This window comes from Hyla sarda, chromosome 2, assembly GCF_029499605.1.
Source record: "Hyla sarda isolate aHylSar1 chromosome 2, aHylSar1.hap1, whole genome shotgun sequence".
Lineage (NCBI taxonomy): Eukaryota > Metazoa > Chordata > Amphibia > Anura > Hylidae > Hyla > Hyla sarda.
The window spans coordinates 397,967,545-397,992,123 of record NC_079190.1 but is presented as its reverse complement, the minus strand read 5'-3'; the positions used below and the strand labels follow the sequence as shown (position 1 = coordinate 397,992,123).

At 41.6% G+C, this 24,579-nt stretch overlaps 2 protein-coding genes across 2 annotated transcripts in view; one reads left to right on the top strand and one right to left on the bottom strand.

Moving 5' to 3' along the window:
• Positions 1–567: 567 nt before the first annotated feature.
• ALKBH4 (alkB homolog 4, lysine demethylase) lies at positions 568–10,764 on the bottom strand. The gene is made up of 3 exons (XM_056558755.1): positions 10,634–10,764; positions 4,670–4,867; positions 568–1,693 (listed from the first exon to the last, which is right to left on the bottom strand). The coding sequence occupies exons 1-3, from the start codon at positions 10,736–10,738 to the stop codon at positions 1,040–1,042; spliced, it is 957 nt and encodes a 318-aa protein (XP_056414730.1). The 5' UTR covers positions 10,739–10,764; the 3' UTR covers positions 568–1,039.
• Positions 10,756–24,579, top strand: part of LRWD1 (leucine rich repeats and WD repeat domain containing 1) — a 46,715-nt gene continuing 32,891 nt past the window's right edge. Inside the window, exons 1-6 of the mRNA XM_056558754.1 lie at positions 10,756–10,886; positions 15,987–16,110; positions 18,406–18,640; positions 18,735–18,854; positions 23,017–23,169; positions 24,082–24,186. Of these exons, the coding sequence (XP_056414729.1) occupies positions 16,031–16,110; positions 18,406–18,640; positions 18,735–18,854; positions 23,017–23,169; positions 24,082–24,186 (693 nt within the window). The 5' untranslated portion in view covers positions 10,756–10,886; positions 15,987–16,030. The remainder of the gene's footprint in view (positions 10,887–15,986; positions 16,111–18,405; positions 18,641–18,734; positions 18,855–23,016; positions 23,170–24,081; positions 24,187–24,579) is intronic.

Below are 24,579 nucleotides of genomic sequence, written 5' to 3'. Positions count from 1 at the left end.
TTTTTGGCAAAATTTTACACCCTAATTCTAGGGTCATAGGTGCCGTATTTGCTGCAGCTGATTTTGCTACAATTGACTTCAATAGGTAGGAAAATACGGAACAAAATACGGTACGTCACCCTACCCTAAATATGTATGTCAACTATGTAATGTTTTAATTTATAAGTTAAAGTATTTAGCTTTGGAAAAATTTAAAATGCTATTTATAAATTAAAAAACAATGTTCACATTAGAAAGAGAGACCTGGTACTGTCTGGATTCACAGCCTTATTAAAGGGATCACCTGTTGGCAAACAGGTAAATGTGCAGCTTACACTGTAATTTCAAGGGTTCTGTGGTGCTTCACAATTCAATAGCAGAACTTGAATACTTCACAAGCAGAAAGGAAAACGGGCATTGGAGCACTCACCTTGGACACCAGGGAATTCTTGCTTAGATGCTTTATTTCTTATAAATAGCTGGATACAAAAATTGCAGGGAGGTGGAAAGATGACATGCAGGCGGGTGGGCCGAGCCCACCCGCCTGCATATCATCTTTCCACCTCCCTGCAATTTTTGTATCCAGCTATTTATAAGAAATAAAGCATCTAAGCAAGAGTTACTTGGTGAGTGCTTCAATGCACATTTTCCTTTCTGCTTGTGAAGTAAATAAAAATAAAAAAAACACTTACCGAAATTAAAAAAGAACCATGTTGTGGTATTTAGAAACAAAACCAACATGGCCTATGACAAGGAAGTATTTAAAGAATTAGAGGCCACCTTCACAATCATATTTCCCAGGAAAACCTCTTAAGGGTAGGATGACACGTGCCATATTTTGCAGCTGATTTTGCTACCCATTGACTTCAATGGGTAGGAAAATAGGCAACAGCAAAATACGCCACGTGACCCTACCCTAAGGAAAACACTCCAAGCAAATCTTAGACTTATATCAAGTGTGGGGATGGATGTTCCTCATGATTTGGAATATGAATGGAAATGTACATGTGTGGCACCAAAGCATTCAAGAGGTAAAATTAAAAGAACACAAGAGTTGTCTTTAAACTGATTTTCCTTGGAAGCCAAGGGCTATATCCAGCAGCATTTGTCCCTGTGACTCTTCCTTGCCGCCTGCACTGAACTCTGCAGACAGTTCTCTGAATGTACTGCAAACTCTGCGCTGCTTGATATGGTCACGGTGTATCGCATGCATCCAGTTATAACGGGCATCTCCATATAAAATTACCAATGACCTCCGTGGTACATGTATAGCTACTTCCACATCATTATATGGAACAAAGGCAGTCATAGAACTACCATGAGCTACAGAGTCCTGGTGGTCCGACTGTACACCAACCACCTTGCTATCATTAACATTCTGTGTACAGAGTCCATTCAGTTCACAATGTTGATTCAAGGTAGATCTCAGCCGCAGATTGTTGGTGGAAGAACTTGTCATCGTAAGCACAGTATCTGAAAGGAGATTTAGACTAACTAGTCGTTCACCCCAAAGCCAAGAGTCATCTAAGTGGGGGTCAATAGCAGAGCCCCGGTCAGAATTATAATCCAGGTTACATTGCTCAACAGGCAGGAACCCATTCAGGACAGTGTGACTCTTCATCCTTTCCCAGAGCAATCTGCTAAAACTTGGAAGACCAGTGAAATTGGCAACTCTTATTTTTTGTTTTTTAAAATTCACCTTTGGGCCAAAATCCTGCAGACACAAAAATATGGGTTACTGATAATTCAGTACAAGTCAAACACATTTAAATGCCCATTGCAACTAGAATCTGTCACTTCTCTAGTGCATATATTTATTTTGCTTATGAATGCATTGAATAAAGGATAAAGAATAAGGACTGTATTTACAGGGTTACCCAAGGGAGTAATGCTCACCCCACAGAAAGAGTGGCGTTTATGGCTGGTATCTGTTATTGCTGCTCACTCAGCCCCATAGTTTTTGGTTTTGAATATACTGAATTATACTGTACTGTAAGGCAATCTTTATTTGTCAGTGTACCCACTGATTATGAAAGTGGAAAAGTAGTTGGAAAATTTAAAATAGGGTATTCCAGGAAAAAAAAAATTTTATATATCAACTGGCCCCAGAAAGTTAAACAGATTTGTAAACTTCTATTAAAAAATCTTAATCCTTCTAATAATTATAACCTTCTGAAGTTGAGTTGTTCTTTTCTGTCTGACAACAGTGCTCTCTGCTGACATCTCTGCTTGTCTCGGGAACTGCACAGAGTAGAAGAGGTTTGCTATGGGGATTTGCTTCTACTCTGGACGCTTCCCGAGACAGATGTCATCAGCGAGCACTTAGACAGAAAAGAACAACTCAACTTCAGCAGCTCATAAGTACTGAAAGGATTAAGATTTTTTTTAATAGAAGTAATTTACAAATCTAGACCACTAGAGGAGGAGAGAGCACACCGTGCAGCTGAACATGCAGTTATACGATACCGCTGGTATACACTGGCAGCCTCCGGACCCGTTAAATTACAAAGCAGCACCTGCGGGGTGCACACACTAGATAAAGTATCCAATAGTACAATAAAAAAAGAGGTAGCGTGCACTCACCACGGGTAAACGGCTGCAGGCCCAAGGTCCGGGATCACCGAGGCATAGACGAAGACGGTAAGGGGCGCTCAGAGGCTACGCCGGCTGTTTCGGACGTAGGAACGTCCTTCTTCCGGCCGGAAGAAGGACGTTCCTACGTCCGAAACAGCCGGCGTAGCCTCTGAGCGCCCCTTACCGTCTTCGTCTATGCCTCGGTGATCCCGGACCTTGGGCCTGCAGCCGTTTACCCGTGGTGAGTGCACGCTACCTCTTTTTTTATTGTACTAATTTACAAATCTGTTTAACTTTCTGGAGCAAGTTGATATACATAAAAAAGTTTTTTCCTGGATAACCTCTTTAATAGTTACACCAAAACTTGAGGTGCCCCTACATATTAGCAGAATTTTGGCCAAACAATTTTTTTTATTTTTTTTTTACAGGACTACGCAACCATGTGTAAAGGGGTGTCCTTGGGGGAAAAGAAGTACAGGGCATACAGTGGTCCCTCAACATATGATGGTAATCCGTTCCAAACGGACCATCGTTTGTTGAAATCATCGTATGTTGAGTATACGATAAAGTATAGCAATGTAAAGTAAAGCAATGTAAAGTATAGGACAGTGGTCTACAACTGGGGACCTCCAACGGCTGTCCGGGCATGCTGGGAGTTGTAATTTTGCAACATCTGGAGGTCCGCAGGTTGAAGACCATTGTTAGAGGAAGTTGTACTCACCTGTCCCCGCCGCTCCAGACAGTCACCGCTTGTCACCGCTGCCCGGGATCTCACCGTCCATTGCTGTCGCCACGTCCCCCCGACGCTCTGGCAAGGCCTCTGCTTCCCCGGCATCCTCGCTCTCTGTCGCCGCCATCACGACGCTACGCACGCCGCTCCGATTGGATGACAGGACGGCGTGCGCAGCGACATGACCACGACGATGGAGAGTGCCGACGATGCAGGGGATCCCGAAGAGGACGCGCCGGAGCCCCGAGGACAGGTAAGTGATCATCAGCTGACCACACGGGGCACCGTAAATGGCTATCCAGTGGCAGCTGAAGCAGTCAGCGCTGCCAGATAGCCGTTTATGCAATGGCGCCGTCATACAAAAGCATCGTATGTTGATGCTGCCTTCAACATGCGATGGCCTCTGAGAGACCATCGTATCTTGAAATGATCGTATGTCGGGGCCATCATAGGTCGAGGGGGTCACTGTATTTGATTTCAACGCAACTGACCTTGAGTGTGTATTTTGGAATGGGGGAGTTGAGAGTCAAAGCTGAAATATGATCTGAGAGCTTCCCCTCCCCTTTCAGCTATGATTGACAGCTTTAGCAGTGTCCTGAATAGATGCCAGAGCAGACAGTGCTGAAACGAAGAGCCAGGGAAGCTCTCGGTACAGGGAGCTCTGTATACCTAACCTGAAGAGCCTGTGGTGGTGGCTGGGACATTCCAAGCTTTTTTCAGTCATGTCTTCTGACAGGCTCCCTTTAGGATTCTTAAAATGGAAACGGTCTGCCGCTGTGAGCATGATATAGAACTGAGTCCTGTACATCAATCATGCAGGGTAGGGGGTAGCTTGGCAACACCTCCTTGACACTTAAGCTTCAAGTATGAAACAGAGCTGAAAGATTCCTGATAAACGGGCCAAGTAAAAGGGACAGGGATCATAGAAAAAACAAACAAATGCTCGGTGGATGGCTGATTGGACCTTTTGTGTGGCCATTTAAATTATTACTATTGGCCACACATTGCTCTGTATAAACTGGTCATGCGTGGCTGATAGGGATTCATTTAATGGGCACCATTATTAACTGAGCCTTGTGAAGGAACAGCAAACGAGTGCCGATCACTTGTCATCTGCATACTGTCGGCCCGTGTAAAAAGGTCCTAATGTGGATTTTTTTTTCTAAAATAGTACAATGCAGCCTTCTGTAGGATAGAAATCCCACTAATGTAACCCTAGACAAACTATGGGTACAAATGCACAACAGCTACACACAGTTACAGTTTTCGAGATGTTATTGAGATTTGAACTTCCGGCCCTGGAATAGGGAATTCAGACAACAGATATAACAAAGAAATTTTAAACAAAGTGTCACTTTATCACATAGCATATAATAAAATACATGCCTGTTTTCTTCGTCCAGACTGTGAAAGTCTCCATTCATCCTGATCCATTGCATGCACCATATCCCTCTCCTCGTCTTCTGTAACAAACTCTTCTATCAAGGTGACGCCGGGGAATGGGAACCACCACCAGTCAGCTGCATCGGTGTGCTCTACTCCTTTGGCTATGCCTTTCTCTGGGATGTACACAAATGATTTTGGCTACAGAATAAAGTAAAAAATAAAGTGAGAAGTGCACGAAAGATCTAGAAGGAGATTTATCAAAACATGTGCAAAGGGAAAAGTAGTGCAGTTCCTCATATCAACCAATCAGATTACTTATTTTATTTCAAAAAGGCTCTGAAAAATGGGAAAAAAAAAGCATCTGATTGGTTCGTTTGGGCAAGAGTGTACCATTGCTCATGACAGATTTAGGTCTTATTTTACATATCTCTGTTACTAAATTGCGCATAAAGCACTAATAGCATTCATCACCCACAGAATAGGCAATAAACGTGTGAAGGTAGACTAAGCTAGGTTAAAGGGATTATCCAGGAAAAAACTTGAGATAGATTATACAGTGATCCCTCAACTTACAATGGCCTCAACATACAATAGTTTCAACATACAATGGTCTTTTCTGGACCATTGTAACTTGAAACCAGATTCAACATACAATGCTATGGAATGTGCGAAACGTGTCAATGACTGGAAAAACCGACCAATCAGAATGGATATTTCTCTGGTAAAACCTGTGTATTCCTAAAGTGCATGCACTGACTGGTGTCTGGTAGCGCCCCCTACAGTACAGGGAGGTACTACATGTTCTGTTCTCTATCTGTATTACTGAAGTGCATGCACTGACTGGTGTCTGGTAGCGTCTCCTACAGTACAGGGAAGTATTACATGTTCAGTTCTCTTTACCTCTGCCAGTGTTACCTGCTCCTTTGGACATCAGGTGAGGGCGGCTCCATTTTCCTTTTTTTTAGGACACTGCGTGTTCTGTACAGGACCCTGGAGAAGCTCCTGTCCTCTACATAGACCAGTGTTTCCCAAACAGGGTGTCTCCAGCTGTTGCAAAACTACAACTCCCAGCATGCCCGGACAGCCTTCGGCTGTCCGGGCATGCTGGGAGTTGTAGTTTTGCAACAACTGGAGGCACTCTGGTTGGGAAACACTGAAATAGACAGCGATTTACAGCTCCCAGCAGATCTTTATTACTTTTATATGTAAGGATTTGCTTTATCTGTATTAGTTATCTACTTAGTTTTTTTTAATCCTCACTTTTTTCCAATTTTTGGATGACATTTTGGGGCTTCAGAACCAATTACCAGGTTTCCATAGAGTTCTGGTCTCAACATACAATGGTTTCAACATACAATGGTCATCCTGGAACCAATTAATATTGTAACTTGAGGGACTACTGTAATATATATATATATATATATATATATACACACACATACTTACTATCTATATCTCAACTGGTTCCAGAAAGTTAAACAGATTTGTAAATGACTTCTATTAAAAAAATCTTAATCCTTTCAGTACTTATGAACTGATTAAGTTGAGTTGTTCTTTTCTGCCTAAGTGCTCTCTGATGACATGTGTCTCAGGAGCCGCCCAGTTTAGAAGCAAATCCCAATAGCAAACCTCTTCTACTCTGTGCAGTTCCCGAGACAAGCAGGAGATGTCAGCAGAGAGCACTGTTGCCAGACAGAAAACAACAACTCAACTTCAGAAGCTGATAATTATTGGAAGGATTAAGATTTTTTAATAGAAGTCATTTACAAATCTGTTTAACTTTCTGGAGCCAGTTGATATATAAAAAAAAAGTTTTTTCCTGGATAACCCCTTTAACACTACACAATCTCCAGCTGGACCGCGCAGACATTTCCAGTCATTATAGACAGCAATGTATTCCACCAAAAGTAGGACTTCATTCTTTAGGCAGATGAATTCCTGTGGCAAAAAGATAGCAACAGAACTCTCCTGCACTGGAATTTCCAAGTGGAATTTCTAAGAGGAAATTCCGTAGTGCAAACCCAGCCTTATGCTTTTTGACTAAATAGTTTAAATCAGTGTTCCAAAACTACAACTCCCAGCATGCCTGGACAGCCTTCGGCTGTCCAGGCATGCTGGGAGTTGTAGTTTTGCAACATCTGGAGGCACCCTGGTTGGGAAACACTGGTTTAAATAACATTCCAGTCAAGGCATTCTCTATAGAGTATTTATAATAATGCTGCTAGGTGGGATTTCTCAGCAATTTCAAAAACCAGTTGCCAATATCTTTCTCCATAGATAACTATAAAACGCACATGAAAATGTAAAGGTTTGCCCAGAACTTGTTTTGTTAATGTTTTGACTCAAGTGTGAGAAAGTCTCCAAAGTCAGGTTAAAAAACATAAAAATGCTACAGAAGCATATAGCACTGCTTGCCTTTCTGTCCCAGTTCTGAAACCTTCATCAGTGAGGTTACAGCACCTTCTGCATTCATTCCCTGTGTGCTCCTCTGGGTTTGGCACTGCTCAGCATACACATGCTGTGAACATTCCTCAAGTTCCCAATGTCCCAACAAAGATATACTGGGTAGATTTATCAGAACCTGTGTAGAGGAAAAGCTGACCAGTTGCCCATAGCAACTAATCAGATTTCTTTTAATTTTAAGAAGCGATCTGATTGGTTGCTACCGGCAACTGGTGAACTTTTGCCCTGCACAGGTTTTGCTAAATCTTCCCAATATATGTATAAGTGTTTATGGCAGGTATGGTGGTGGTGGTATAGACCAGTGTTTCCAAACCGGGTGCCTTTAGCAGTTGTAAAACTACATCTCCCAGCATGCCCAGACAGCCAAAGGCAGAGACTAAATCCAGCCATGACTCCTGAGACAGCAGAGGATGATGTTTTGTTTTGGGAGAGAGGGAGGAGCCAGGGAGTTTGAGACAACACCAAACTGACAATTAAAGAACTACACAACTTCCTTGTGTGGTGAATAATGAAAAGCATGCTGAAGCCCGTACAATTTGTGATATCACTGTATTAGTAAGGTATATATTTTGGGGTGATAGTCTTTAAAAACAATTTTCTAATACGGACATATCACTTTAATGACAATGGTTTCTTTTGTCCTAGAGTATGCCAAATGCTGCCACAGAAATCCATTGACTTAAATGGGCACTGTCAGAAAAAAAAAAATGGGGACTGTCAGATAAAAACTTTTTATATGTTGTACATCTTGGCAAAACATTAACCTTTCTAATATACTTCATAAGAAAATGTTATTTCCTTTTTATAGCAATTATGGCTTATAAAATCATGGCTTTGTCCAAGCTGAAGCACAGGCATGGACAGAGTCCAGTAAGTGAGGGTGGGCTAGCACTCCTCTGTGCTCTCTCCTGTCTGTTAGCACTCCTCTGTGCTCTCTCCTGTCTGTTAGCACTCCTCTGCGCTCTCTCCTGTCTGTTAGCACTCCTCTGTGCTCTCTCCTGTCTGTTAGCACTCCTCTGTGCTCTCCCCTGTCTGTTAGCACTCCTCTGCGCTCTCCCCTGTCTGATAGTACTCTTCTGCGCTCTCTCCTGTCTGATAGCACTCCTCTGTGCTCTCTACTGTCCGATAGGACTCCTCTGTGCTCTCTCTCTCCTGTCCGATAGGACTCTTCTGTGCTCCCTCCTGTCCTATCAGACATAGAGGATTGCTAGCCCACCCTCCCATACTGGACTGTGTCCATGCTTGTGCTTCAGCTTGGACAAAGCCATGATATTAATAAGCCCTTATTACTATGAAAGGGAAATAAAATTTTCTTATGAAGTATATTAGAAAGGTTAAAGTGTACCTCTCATCAAATTTTTTTTCTATATATATTAAAGATAAATACCTAATAAGCAACTTTGTAATTGCTTTTAATTAAAAATTTTGCCTCCTTTTATGTGTATTTTAACTTTAAAAACTTAAATGGGCACTGTTACCAACCTTTTTTTCTATATGTTGTAGTACTTTCGTACTATAACATATCTCTAATATACATCCATTATTTATTTTTTGTTTAAAATATTTTATTTTACATTTGAAAACCGGCCACTAGGGGTCTCCCTCCTAGTGGCTGGCTGCAGCCTGACGTGATGTCACGACTGAATTAAAGCCAATGAAGGCTGGGCAATCGATCCTAATTCAGTCAGCCTGCGCTCGATCCCTGCCTGTCAATCAGACAGGCGGGAATGAGAGCTGTGAACACCGGTGTTGCGCGCATTGGGCCCGTTTCCTGCCCCCGGCAAGGATATCTTGCACGGCAGGTCGGCGATGCCGTGCTATTGGCCGCTCATCTATGAGCACTCTTGACAGGAACGCAGCATAGATGAGGAGGGCGGAAGTCGGCGCCCAGAAGGTGTCAGTGACGTTGCGCCTGCTGGGGAAGTCGGCTTCCGGCAGAGCTACAGCCGGCAGCAGAAGAAAAGACATTTCTAAGGTAGAAAACATTTTAAAGGCAGGGAGGGGGTTAGGGATAGATTAACAATAGGTAGGGAAAGAAAAAAAAATGTAATATGGTGGAAGCTACTCTTTAACCATTAGGAGTCTCCCTACCAGTCCTGGCCGCAAGCATTTCGGACTCTCAGCATGAGTCCTAAATCGCACTGCAGCCAGGACAGGTACGAGCTCAGCGCAGCTCCCCGCCTGTCTATCAGACAAGTGGGAGATAGAGCTGTGCTCGTATTTCAGCAGAGCGCACTCCGAGTCAGTGGAGTGCTGCTCTGCTAATAGTAAATACCGGATTTGCCGTGATCTTGAACACACACACATATTATATATATATATATATATATATATATATATATATACACACACACACACACACCTCAGGAGAGGGATCGTAGAAAGAGGGGCGGAAATGAGCCAGGCCAGGCTACAGATGACGTTGCGCCGGCAGAGTCACCCCCCCCCCTTCCTCCCTGCACATAGTGCAAGAAACGAGCAGCCTAAGTGAGGTAGAAAAAGGTATTTATAGTAATTTTTAAGTAGAAATAAAGGCAGGGATAGCGTTAGTGGATTAGGGACAGTTTAGTTGATGATAGGTACTCTTTAATGTTTTGCCAAGATGTACAACATATAAAAGTTTTTGTATCTGATAGTGCCCATTTAACGTATGTCATGAGCGTTTGGGGAGCACTTTTAATTTTCTACTCTGTATTGAAAAGTGTGGGACACTACACATCCTATTGGTGACACATGTAACTGTCCGCCATAGCACTGCATACATTGGGGATCTGCACTTGGAGAAAATGATGGGGTATACACTGCACTTAACTAGTAGGGTACAAAGTCTTATGGAGGTCACCAAAAATATACTTTTTACATATCATTAGGTTAATGCTGAGGATCCAACCACCAGGACCACGTGATCACTAGGACAAGTGCCTCACAACCTCCATAAGACAAGAGGATTGGACCATGGTGGCCACATAGATACCCCCATTATAGTCTATGTGAATGATTATGCACATGTCCCTTTCCTCTGCTGGGGACCAGGTACCTCTTGATAGGGTCAGTCACACATTATAAATAACTTCTATAACTATGCCAAAAGTATAATAGTCAACTCCTGGAAATATATAAAAGCCATGCAGACATATGGACATTCACAGTATATCCACTGGATAAGCCATGAAGATCCAATAGATTCGGGTACCACCTTTAGAACCCGCAACTATTTCGAGATTGACGGTCCCGCCCCAACCCCCTCCGGCCAGGATGCAGCTACCGAGTTGGTGAGTTTACGTAACTTCTCTTGATCTTACTTTGAATTGCGTAAACAGCGTAGCAACACGAGCTACGTTGTTTCCGTAACTCCCAAGTTACAGCCACAGCAGTACTACACTGTTTACGCATCTCCCACTAACCTCTAAGGGAGTTACGTAAAAACTCTGTAGGACTAGCGGTACGTTACAGTATAATACACAAAATCAGCAGCATGGTCGTTCGTCAAGTTTCCTATACCTTGTGCACCCCCTTCGCTAATCCACAGGCGGGAGACTCGCACAGTAAGCACGACCGGATTCCCTTACAGCCACAGGCTGGTGGGGTAGACCTGTCGTCAGCCATGAGTTGCGAGCCCAGTGCAGCGACACTTCCTGTGGAATCTGAAGCCCCGGAAGTGACATCATCCCGGCGGGAGTTAGAACGCAGGAGTAGTGATTGTAGGGACATCGGTTTATTGATTCATCAGGTCTGGAGCGCAGAGGAGGTGGAGGTGAGTGCAGCGATGTACAGCCTGTAGATACAGGGTGTGTGTATATATCTATCTATCTCACATACATACAGGGCTCAAGTCCTGCAGAAACTGGGAACTGAGTTCCTGCACTTTTTTCACAACAGGAACACAGTTCCCATTAGCAGGACCAGCCCTTAATTGGAAATCTTGGATAAATTCTCAGTTTTTTTTCCCCCCAGGACTTGACCCCCCCCCCTTGTGTGTGTGTGTGTGTGTGTGTGTGTGTGTATGTATGTGTATATATATATATATATATATATATATATATATATATATATATATATATATATAATGTGTGTGTATATATATATATATATATATATATATATATATATATATAATGTGTGTGTATATATATATATATATATATATAATGTGTGTGTATATATATATATATATATATATATATATATATATATAATGTGTGTGTGTGTATATATATATATATATATATATATGTGTGTATATATATATATATATATATATAGTGTATACAAAAAAAGAGGATTGCAGCAGCACACATTGGTCAAAAAATTGAGGCTCTTAGCGCACTTTTTGATCAAAACGTGTCCCCCATCCACCACGAGGAGGTGGCCTCATTTAGGATGGGACCCTAGCACAAATTCTGAGCCTAACAATCAGATACCAACTCACCTCTGCTGGGCATATATATATATATATATATATATATATATATATGTGTGTATATATATAATATATACACACACACGTGTCACTATGTCCTTATACATATATATCAGTAGTTATATAGGGGGTATCATATATTAGATGCACTGTATTGTTGTGCTTGGGAGAACTGAATGCTGTTGCAAAACCACAACTTCCAGCATGCCCGGACAGCCAAAGGCTGTCCGGGCATGCTGGGAGTTGTAGTTTTGCAACAGCTAGAGAGGCACCCAAGTTGGGAAAAACTGCTTTATATCATAGAAAACCTAAAGAGACCATGTGATGCTCACTATAACACTGAGATGAGGGACAATGTAACATGGGGCTGCTCTGTATGTGGGATTGTTGATAATTTTTGGAAAAATTTGGCAACAGCAGCCAATCGGGTGCTAGTTTTCAATGAAAATTGCTGTAAGCCACTTTAACAACTATTCCACATTGTACCCTATGATATATAAATGCATGGCACGGATATTTTGCCCCCTATACATACATAGTTTGTGGCAACCTGTAGCTAATACTAGTAGTAATAATAATCTGCTCGGATATTGATCTGCGGTGCATGTCCCAGAATGTTGGTTCTTTATGTGGATTTCACCCTTTGCAATACATAGAATGAAATCTGCATATAGAACATGGAGAAATCTGCTGCGTGTAAACGTACCCCTGCACTCTAAATCAGAAGCGGGTCAGATGCACAGAAGAGCTGCAAACATTTCCATTTCTTGTTTTGGCTGACTAATGCTAATGCTAAATACTGACCAACATATTTTTAGGATTATTAATATTATTATTTTTTAAAGGGTATTCCCATCTTTCAAAGGTATCCCCTATCCACGGGATAAAGAATGAGGGTCGGAATGCTGTACTTGGCTGTTTCTGTGGCTCCCATAGAAAATGATGAGTGTCCCACCGGCCTATTCTCACAGGAGACTCGTATTCTCCTTCGCGAGATCCCCTGTGGATAGCAGATAACTTTGAAAGATGGTGGAGGAGATTTATCAAAGGATTTAGACTGGTTTTTCCTGTCTAAAATTGTCTAAATATGTGCGACTTTTTTTGCGACTTTTGCTTTAGAGGATTTTTAGAACATGATGCATTCTAGTCTATTTTAGACGGAAATGCATTGTAAAATGCATTGGTGCTGAATTTATCAAAAGCGACTTTTTCGGCGACAAGTCGCATCGGCTGAAAGTGCGCCGAAATGTCAGACCATGCTGGAGCAGGTTTAAATACAGTCTAAAGCATAGATCCCGAAGTCCGTGCGCAAAATTTATCAAGAGCCGTGCGACTTTTGATAAATTAGACAGTAGACCGGCCTAACCCTCTGTAGGTTGGTCTACTTTGATGCAGGACATAGACAACTTCCGGTGTGTTTATAAAAGAAAAAAAATTGTCTATAAATGACATAGGAGAACATAATAGGGTTAATGTTCTGGGGGGGGGGGGGGGGCGTGTGTAATATATCTTTACTAGATAAGTGGCAACGTCAATGGAAGCTCAATGTTTCATAAAGGTAGAAGAATGCACTTGGGGGGAGAAGGCATCATCCGTCTTATTATTTTATTGGAAGGTCTGTGTTAGAGATGAGCGAACTTACAGTAAATTTGATTCGTCACGAACTTCTCGGCTCGGCAGTTGATGAATTTTCCTGCATAAATTAGTTCAGCTTTTAGGTGCTCCCGTGGGCTGGAAAAGGTGGATACAGTCCTAGGAGACTCTTTCTTAGGACTGTATCCACCTTTTCCAGCCCACCGGATCACCTGAAAGCTGAACTAATTTATGCAGGAAAAGTCAGAAACCGCCGAGCTGAGAAGTTCGTGACGAATCGAATTTACTGTAAGTTCGCTCATCTCTAGTCTGTGTTAGTGAAGGATTTAGGGGTAGTGATTTCTGACACCCTTAAAATGCATATCTAGATGTATAACCAAAGAAGACCGCAGCACTCCGAGGTCAAGTGAAAGGGTAGATAGCGTTTATTCCATCTAGTTCAAAGACAACGTTTCCGCTGCGTACCTGCAGCCTTTTCCAAGCAAACGAACAGTGTACATAGGGTGGTATAAATATGGTGGAAGCTGTGACATCATCATTACGTGACATATTTGCATAATCATCATAATACAAGTGAAAACATAAGCAATCTCACGATCGGTAAACATATATCGTGAGATCGCTTATGTTTTCACTTGTATTATGATGATTATGCAAATATGTGATGTAATGATGATGTCACAGCTTCCACCATATTTATACCACCCTATGTACACTGTGCGTTTGCTTGGAAAAGGCTGCAGGTACGCAGCGGAAACGTTGTCTTTGAACTAGATGGAATAAACGCTATCTACACTTTCACTTGACCTCGGAGTGCTTCTTTGAATATATCTACCTTCATTCCGGGACCAGGGATTTGTACCGATAGCACCCACATCTTCAGGTGTGCTGCTCCCTCTTGGATTTTTAGATGTATAACCAGTGAGAAAAGGGAGATTTAGATCCCACTGTATAGTGACGCCACATCTACAATTATTTGTCTGAGATGAAAATGTCTGGTTTTTGTCTCGGACACATACCAACCAATCACAGCTCAGCATCCATGCTTTCATTCCTCTGTTAAAAAAAAAAAACTGAGCTGTAATTAGTTGCTATTAGAGATGAGCGAACTTACAGTAAATTTGATTCGTCACGAACTTCTCAGCGCGGTAGTTGATGACTTATCCTGCATAAATTAGTTCAGCTTTCAGATTCTCCCATGGGCTGGAAAAGGTGGATACAGTGCTAGGAGACCCTTTCCTAGGACTGTATCCACCTTTTCCAGCCCTCCGGAGCACCTGAAAGCTGAACTCATTTATGCAGGATAAGTTATCAACTGCCGAGCCGAGAAGTTTGTGACGAATCGAATTTACTGTAAGTTTGCTCATCTCTAGCTGCTATGTGCCGGAGACTAAAGTTTGGCCCATTTTTGTTTTGGGCAGATTGATAAATCAGGGCCACTGTGTCCAGTTCTGGAGAACTCACCAACAAATAGAGCGGGTCCAGAGACATGCTACAAAGATAGTGAAAGGTCATAAGCATTAAACTTATTAAGAAAGATTTAAGAACTAAATCTGTATAGCCAGAAGGGAAGAGGAGACATGAGCAAAACATTTAGATAACCCCTGTATGAAATCTGTCCCCAGTATGTAGGGACAGAAATCTAAAATTCATGGACCTTTTATAATGTTGAATGTGTCTGAACATCCAACCACCGTACAGTTGGGTTGGTGAGCAATGTGCATTGTTTAATTGTTTTACTATATTAGCATTACTGCATACAAGGGTGTTCTTTGTACAGATGCAAATCATGTAAAGCTGGGTTCCTGCCTCCCCCCCCCCCCCCTTATCCAGACATTTCAGGTGTAAAGTGTACGCTGAGGGTATAGACGTGTCTGATCACCCCCTGTGGTATAGACCTAAGGACCTTATTGTTTTTTAAATCAACTGTAATTCAATCCAATGTAGCTGTGCTACAAGAAAATAGGCTGAAAAGATTGGGGGCAGACATTCTGTCCTCACTATGAGGCTCTTTGTATTGTCTGCTATACTGTATACAAGTATATACAATTATTCATTAAGTTTACAGATTATACGGTTTAGTTACAGGAGACTGAAAGCCTGCTACATACTTTATCAAGTGGGTCAGATCTTTGCATGTTGGTATTGAGACATGTCAAAAGGAATACATTTTGTTGCAGGCTGTGAAGTCTTATTATTGTCTTAAAGGGGTTATCCAGGGAAAAACTTTTTTTTTTTTTTTATAAATCAACTGGCTCCAGAAAGTTAAACAGATTTGTAAATTACTTCTATTAAAAAATCTTAATCCTTTCAGTATTTATGAGCTCCTGAAGTTAAGGTTATTCTTTTCTGTCTAAGTGCTCTCTGATGACACCTGTCTTGGGAACCGCCCAGTTTAGAAGAGGTTTGCTATGGGGATTTGCTTCTAAACTGGGCGGTTCCCGAGACACGTCATCAGAGAGCATTTAGACAGAAAAGAACAACTCAACTTCAGAAGCTAATAAGTACTGAAAGGATTGAGATTTTTTTTTTATAGAAGTAATTTACAAATCTGTTTAACTTTCTGGAGCCGGTTGATATTTAAAATTTTTTTTTTCCTGGATAACCCCTTTAACCTTTTGGTATGAATATCAACTGTGTTGTTAGTTATTGGGTAACACACACACACACACATATATATATATAATATTACAATTCTCTTATTATTTTTATCACAGAAAATAACAAATACAAATAATATAAACGTAATCACACAAAGGGAGAGAAAAAACACACGGGGAAATTAATATTTTTGAATGCTTAATATTCTTGCTGAAAGGATTTCCATTGATTTATTTATAGGTTAAGATTTGTTTTTATTGGAGGAAGAGCGGCCGACTTCCATCATGACCAAACTGACAAAAGACATCCTACTGAAGAAAGGCCTCCCAAAGTCACACCATCTGAAGGATGTGCAGAAACTGAAGTAGGTCAATTTGTAACCCTATGTGAATGTATGTGGAAATAAAGACTATTATTATTAGGATTTGTTAAAATGTACATTTTTAAACCTTTTATGTCACATTGACCCTGCATATGCCAAAACATGTCCTTTTTGCATATGAAGAACAACCTAACGATGATACAGCACTTGCAAAAACAAACAGCTTTATTAAAGATCACAGGATGCAGATAAAACCAACCATATCATCAGATGCGTTTCGAGAGCATGTGCTCGAAACGCGTCTGATGATATGGTTGGTTTTATCTGCATCCTGTGATCTTTAATAAAGCTGTTCATTTTTTCAAGTGCTGTATCATCGTTAGGTTGTTCTTCATTGGAGTGTCCTGCCGGACACAGATCCAAGCACTGCTACGAGGTGGTGAGCTGGAGTACCTTGTTCTTTGTTTGTGCCTTTTTGCATATGCCTGCTCAGCATGCATTGACATAATGTGTGTTTAAAATGTTTTAATTTATTATATACAATAGCCTTGTATGCCTGTATAGTGGCATCTATCAGAGTTAAAATTAAGGTATCAAATTAACTGGTGCCAGAAATCTTAAAGGGTACCTTTCATCAAAAAAAACTTTTGATATATTATAGATTAATGTATGCAGAATAACTTTCCAATAGCATGTTATTAAAAAATATGTTTCTTTCTATTTAATTTTCCACTTTGAAAAAGTGACCACTAGGGGTCTCCCTACCAGTCCTTTTTTATAGATGTCAGACTCATGCAGGAGTCCTAAATCTCAGACTGCAGCCGGGACACAGACAAACTCACACTGCACACTGCCAGGGAGTTTGCCTGTGTCCCGGCTGCAGTCTGAGATTTAGGACTCCTGCATGAGTCTGAAATCTATAAAAAAGGACTGTTAGGGAGACCCCTAGTGGTCACTTTTTCAAAGTGGAAAATTAAATAGAAAGAAGCATATTTTTTAATAACATGCTATTGGAAAGTTATTCTGCATACATTAATCTATAATATATCAAGTTTTTTCGATGAAAGGTACCCTTTAATCCTTCTAGTACTTATCAGCTGCTGTATGCTCCACAGAAACTTGTGTAGTTCTTTCCAGTGTGACCACAGTTCTGCCACCTCTGTCCGTGTCAGGAATAGTGATGAGCAGCAGGGTCCATATTCGAATTTGCGATATTTTGCGAATATATTGACGAGTATTCGTCCTATGTTTGTGAAATTAGCATATTCTCTATGTTCATTAACTTTTTTTTTCAATGGGAAAATTCGCATGTATTAAAAAAAATGTTTGCATGTAAAAAAAAAAAAAAAAATTAATCATTACGAATATATAGCACTGTATTCTAAATATTCGCAAAATCGCGAAGTGCCGATATTCGCGATTAAAAATTAGCATTACGAATATTCGTGCTCAACCCCAATCAGTCAGGAACTGTCCAGAGCAGGAGAGTAGAGATGAGCGAACTTACAGTAAATTCGATTCGTCATGAACTTCTCGGCTCGGCAGTTGATGACATATGCTGCATAAATTAGTTCAGCTTTCCGGTGCTCCGGTGGGCTGGAAAAGGTGAATACAGTCATTGGAGACTCTTTCCTAGGAATGTATCCACCTTTTCCAGCCCACCGGAGCACCTGAAGGCTGAACTAATTTACGCAGGAAAAGTCATCAACTGCCGAGCCGAGAAGTTTGTGACAAATCAAATTTACTGTAAGTTCGCTCATCTCTACAGGAGAGATTTACTATGGGGATTTGAGGTGTCAGCAGAGAGCACTGAGGTCAGACTGGAATGTGTTACATGAGGTTTTTAGGGATTATAGGGGTATTCCAGGCCAAAACTTTTTTTTTTATATATCAACTGGCTCCGGAAACTTAAACAGATTTGTAAATTACTTCTATTAAAAAATCTTAATCCTTCCAATAGTTATTAGCTTCTGAAGTTGAGTTGCTGTTTTCTGTCTAACTGCTTTCTGATGACTCACATCCCGGGAGCTGTCAAGCTCCTATGGGGATATTCTCCCATCATGCAAGGGATATTCTCCCATCATGCACAGCTCCCAGGACGTGACATCATCATTGAGTAGTTAGACAGAAAACTTCAGAAGCTAATAACTATTGGAAGGATTAAGATTTTTTAATAGAAATAATTTACAAATCTGTTTAACTTTCCAGAGCCAGTTGATATATATAAAAAAAAGGTTTTGCCTGGAATACCCCTTTAAGGATAATCTGTATGTACTGTATGATATGAGTAATGGATGAAAAGTGTACTATAAATGTTTGATCCTTTTCGTTGTACAGCTTATCAAAAATGCAACTGGAATCAAAAGACATTGATGTCCAACTCCTTTCCCAAATGCAAAATCTTGAGGAACTGGATATTTCCAAGAACAATCTGTCTGAACTTCCAGGAAAGCTGGGTCTTCCTAAGCTCAGAGTTCTAAACTTCAGTGACAATCAGGTTGAAGAAGTTACTATTTTAAAACAATTTCCCAGTCTGGAGGAGGTTATGTACGAGGAGAACCTCTACCTCACGGCAAGTGTCACATCAGAAGATAATGTGTTAGTAGTCAGTAGCTACATTAGAAGATAGCAGTAGAAATGATATATTTTTCTTTTTGTCCCCTTAGGTTAGTGACAATTACAAACTTTGCTGTCTTCTCCCTAAGCTTCGGCGGCTGAATAATAAGGATATAACCTCCTTAGCCAATCACGTCAGGTTTGTCAACCACAGAGAGCTAAGCAGCAGGGTAAGTGCCATGTGTGATCTGCAAAGTCTCTTGTCATCTGGATCATTAGTCTGGATTTACACAGGCATAGTACAAGCGCGTTTTTTTACCAGTATTATGGCCACAAGTTTTGGTCTGTGGCTGTAAAATAACCAGAAAATGTGTACAAAAGGACATAAAAAATGCCACCAAAAGACACAAGTAAAAGGCACAAAAATGGGGGTTACAGTTAACCCTTTCTCTTCCCAGGATGGATGGTTAGTGCTTTGGAACAGGATTCTGCTAGGATCCTACTCTTTCGGGCGGCCCTGACTGATGTGGATAGACAGGGGCCTCAGTTGATAGCCTGCTGCGGCGATTAAAGGGAAGTCCAATTCAGTACTCTCAGGACGACCGAGCGACAGACAACCAACAACTGAAAGTTTAGCGGTGGATTTAGCACCAGACTATCTAATACCTTCCTTTTTATTTTTAAATTTTAACAATACTTTCATTACCACTGCTTGGGGAATTATGTTTGCTATCACTTGTTGGATACATATCTCTGCTATTACTGTTTGCAATACAGTAAGATCATAACAAACTGTAGATTACCAGCGGATAAGACTAACAACCTATTGACATACACTGCTCAAAAAAATAAAGGGAACACTAAGATAACGCATCCTAGATCTGAATGAATGAACTAATCGTATGAAATACTTTCGTCTTTACATAGTTGAATGTGCTGACAACAAAATAGCACAAAAATTATCAATGGAAATCAAATTTATCAACCCATGGAGGTCTGGATATGGAGTCACACTCAAATGGAAAACCACACTACAGGCTGATCCAACTTTGATGTAATGTCCTTAAAGGGGTACTCCGGCGCCTAACATCTTGTCCCCTATCAAAAGGATAGGGGATATGATGTTGCATCATGGGGATCCCGCTGCTGAGGATCTCCGATCTCTCCTGCACTCTGTGGCTGTTGACGGGCATTGCTGGGGGATGGAGTATCGTGATGACACGCACCCTCAATGCAAGTTTATGGGAGGGGGCGTGACAGTCGTCACGCCCCCTCCCATAGACTTGCATTGAGGGGGAGGGGCGTGACCTCACAAAGGAGCAGAGTGATGACATCACGATACTCCGGCCCCGTGGTCGTGAGGCTCCAGACACTGAGCCTCCACTGTTGCGTGCAGCTGAGACAGGTGGGTGCTGCATGAGAGACTGCGGGGGTCCCCAGCAGAGGGGATGCCCGCGATCAGACAGCTTATCCCCTATCCTTTGGATAGGGAATAAGATGTTAGGGCCGGAGTACCCCTTCATAACAAGTCAAAATGAGGCTCAGTAGTATGTCCACGTGCCTGTATGACCTCCCTGCAATGCCTGGCCATGCTCCTGATGAGGTGGCGGATGGTCTCCTGAGTGATGTCCTCCCAGACCTGGACTAAAGCATCTGCCAAATCCTGGACAGTCTGTGGTGCAACGTGGCGTTGGTGGATGGAGTGAGACATGATGTCCCAGATGTGCTCAATCAGATTCAGGTCTGGGGAACGGGCGGGCCAGTCCATAGCATCAATGCCTTCCTCTGGCAGGAACTGCTGACACACTTCAGCCACATGAGGTATAGCATTGTCTTGCATTAGGAGGAACCCAGGGCCAAGTGCACCAGCATATGGTCTGACAAGGGGTCTGAGGATCCCATCTCAGTATCTGTCAGTCAGGCTACCTCTGGCAAGCACATGGAGGGCTGTGTGGCCCCCCCCCAAAGAAATTCCACCCCATACCATTACTGAACACCGCCAAACCGGTCATGCTGGAGGATGTTGCAGGCAGCAGAACGTTCTCCACGGCGTCTCTATACTCTGTCATGTCTGTCACTTGTGCTCAGTGTGAACCTGCTTTCATCTGTGAAGAGCACAGGGCGCCAGTGGCGAATTTGCCAATCTTGATGTTCTCTGGCAAATGCCGAACGTCCTTCACGGTGTTGGGCTGTAAGCACAACCCCCACCTGTGGACGTCGGGCCCTCGTAGCACCCTCATGGAGTCTGTTTCTGACCGTTTGAGTGGACACATGCACATTTGTGGCCTTCCGGAGGTCATTTTGCAGGGCTCTGGCAGTGCTCCTCCTTGCACAAAGGCAGAGGTAGCGGTCCTCCTGCTGAGTTGTTGCCCTCCTATGGCCTCCTCCATGTCTCCTGATGTACTGGCCTGTCTTCTTGCCACAGCTCGCATTGATGTGCCATCTTGGATGAGCTGCACTACCTGAGCCACTTGTGTGGGTTATAGACTCTGTCTCATGCTACCACTAGAGTGAAAGCACTGCCAGCATTCAAAAGTGACCAAAACATCAGCCAGGAAGCAAATGAACTGAGAAGTGGTCTGTGGTCACCACCTGCAGAACAACTCCTTTATTGGGGGTGTCTTGCCAATTGCCTATAATTTCCACCGGTTGTCTGTTCCATTTGCACAACAGCATGTGAAATTGATTGTCAATCAGTGTTGCTTCCTGAGTGGACAGTGTGATTTCACAGAAGTGTGATTGACTTGGAGTTACATTGTGTTGTTTAAGTGTGTTCCCTTTATTTTTTTGAGCAGTGTATATGCCTCAATTAGCGTCATCACTTTAATACCTAGTGATTTTCAGTGCACTTTTATTCAGTTACAGGAATGCACTTTATTTAATGACAGAATATATGGTACTGAAGACCAATTTTCAAACCAATATTTAATTTTATTATATTTTACAGGTGGAGCAGTATGTTTTTATTTGCATTTTTAGGTCTTAGGTCTTGTTTTTATTATTGAGTGTATCCTTACATGTTAACAAGCATCCACAAGGACCCTTTGGCTTGCAGTAACACTTTTTTATATATATATATATATATATATATATATATATATATATATATATATATATTTATTTTTTAATAAATAGATATAATATTTACTCTTATATGGTCTGATCTCAACCTTTTATATCCATTAAGAGACCTGAGTACCATTCCATTAATCACTTTATCATGGTATAGGTGAATACCTTATATTGGCACACCGTGTCTCTTATTTAGAAAGCCAAGTGAGCATTCCCATTACTCTCCTTGAAAAATTAAATCGGTTATATGGGTCAGAAGAGGGCAATTCAAGCATATAACTTTTTGGAAGAAGATACATAAAAAAAAATAAAAAGTAGTATAATAAAACCTTTTTTAAAACCATAAAGCACACTGTGTAGACACGAAGTCCCCAAAATCAAATAGATAGCTTTTGTGTGATGTCATTACTAATCAGTAATGTCATTACAAAGTACAATTGGTCCCACAAACAACAAGCCCTCAAATTGAGAGGGTTATTTATTTTAAAAGGTTAGGAGGAAAAAATGTAAAACACAAAAAAAGAAAAATCGCTATCATTAAGGGGTTTGAATAATAAACGTGTTTTAAAATATGTCCCTAGAAAACACCAGAATTAAAAAGAGAGTGAAGGTCTTACTGTTACATTAAGTTTGCTTTTATCAGAATGTGGTAAGATTGTGTGAACTCTCCTGCCACAAGACACCCTCTGATGGAACTCTTTATTTGTATGGATAAAAAAAAACTATTACATATGATAGGGATGTTCTTAGCGGCTGTCATAACATCTGACATCATTTTCTATATAAAGTAATATACCAAGTAAAAGCAAAATGTCCAGCGCGAATATGAAGGAACTGGATGTTTATTCCAATAGCCAAAAAGACAAGGAGAACATGACAAGGTGATGCGTTTCGGTCCTAAGACTGGACCTTAGTCATACACTAGTATACAGTGAGTACAAACCTTATATAGGTGGCCCCTCAAACAACGACCAGTAATCCGGCCGCAGCTGAATAGGGTCCTATTCAGCTGCGACCGGATTACTGGTCGTTGTTTGAGGGGCCACCTATATAAGGTTTGTACTCACTGTATACTAGTGTATGACTAAGGTCCAGTCTTAGGACCGAAACGCGTCACCTTGTCATGTTCTCCTTGTCTTTTTGGCTATTGGAATAAACATCCAGTTCCTTCATATTCGCGCTGGACATTTTGCTTTTACTTGTCGGTTCCAGTCGGTGTTGCCCACGCCGGTCCTGGCGCGACGGGCTGAGGGAGTGAGCTGGACTACACACTTTTGTCTAAAGTAATATACCAGTATTAACTTACATCCACGGTCACAGGTGGAATCGTACTGGGAGAAGAATTACAAAGAGAAACTGCCTGATGAGCCGACTCGAACAATGATTAAATCTGTTAGTAAGGAGTTTCTGAAATCTGTGGGAAATCATGTGAAGTATGGACCGAATTCACTGAAAGACTTCACAAAGTGGAAGGTAAGACTGCAGATCATAGATTCATACCACGGTCATTTCTTGATTATCTTTATTGTAAATTAGCATTTGGATCCGATTGACACAAAGGGGTACTCCAGCGCTTAGACATCCTTTGGATAGGGGACAAGATGCCTGATCGCGGGGGTCCCGTCGCTGGGGACCCCCGTGATCTTGCACACCGCACCCCGTTTAAAATCAGTCCCCGGAGCATGTTCGCTCCGGGTCTGATTACTGTCGATCACGGGGCCGGAGCATTGTGACGTCAAGGCTCCGCCCCCTCAATGCAAGCCTATGGGAGGGGGCGTGACAGCTGTATTGGGCTCGCATTGAGGGGGTGGAGCATGACGTCACACGGGACTGATTTTAAACGGGGTGCGGCGTGCAAGATCATGGGGGTCCCCAGGTGATAAGATGTCTAAGCGCCGGAGTACCCCTTTAAGTTTGGTGCAGATTTTTCCGCAAAGCAACAAGGGAGGAAAATAATTAAGGAAAGAAAAAAACCTGAAAAAAACTTTCTCCTGCGATGACTTGTTTAGGCAGAATAAGCATATGTCAGGTTCCCTTTTAATTTTTTTTTTTGAGCTAAAGCCCGAAAAGGATCCAGCAAGATGGAAAAATATGAGAGTATGTTCACGTGGTGGAATGTCCATGTGGCATTCTGCATGGACATTCCACTGCAGCAGAGTCCCATTCTGCTGCACTGTTCACATGGTGGACTTAGAGCTGCAGAAGTTTTCCGTGCAGACTCTGTGTGAACATGACCTAAGTCTTTTTCTTTAGGGTACTTCTGGCAGTGGCTCAAGTGATTGCATAAAATACTGCGACACAAGCTTTATATAAAAACCGCTTACACATGTAAAATGCTGTTACATAGTCAAGCCTTATTTTTATTATTTTTTTTTATCCTGTTAGGTGCAAATAATTGCAGAGAATTTAATATCCTCTTATTTGGGTGAAAAGAAAGAGGTTAGTGGTCCAGAGCACGAGCAAGTGTCTTCACGTTGTGATGCTGCAAAGGTAAGTTTAATTGTGATGGTAAAGTATTATACACATAGGGGACATTTATCATTGGCTTTACACCGCTTCAATGTTCTAAATATCACTGCAAACTTTGCACAATTGCATTTATGTGGAATTTTTTTGTGCAATTTTTGGTAGAACATCTTTTAAAATTGTCTGTTTTGTGCACTGTACCCCACTTTTTGCAGTAGAGCTGTATTATTACTTTTTTTTTGCACAAACCTACACTACCTAATAGGACACCAATGTTTGCAGCTCACTGGTTTCTATAATTGCGCAAAATTTAGTCCTGTGCACCTTTTTGGTAAATTTTGAGCAACTACGCATACAAGACACCAAGCAAACGGGGGTAAAATCTTTACTACCTTAAACCAACTTTGATAAATGTCC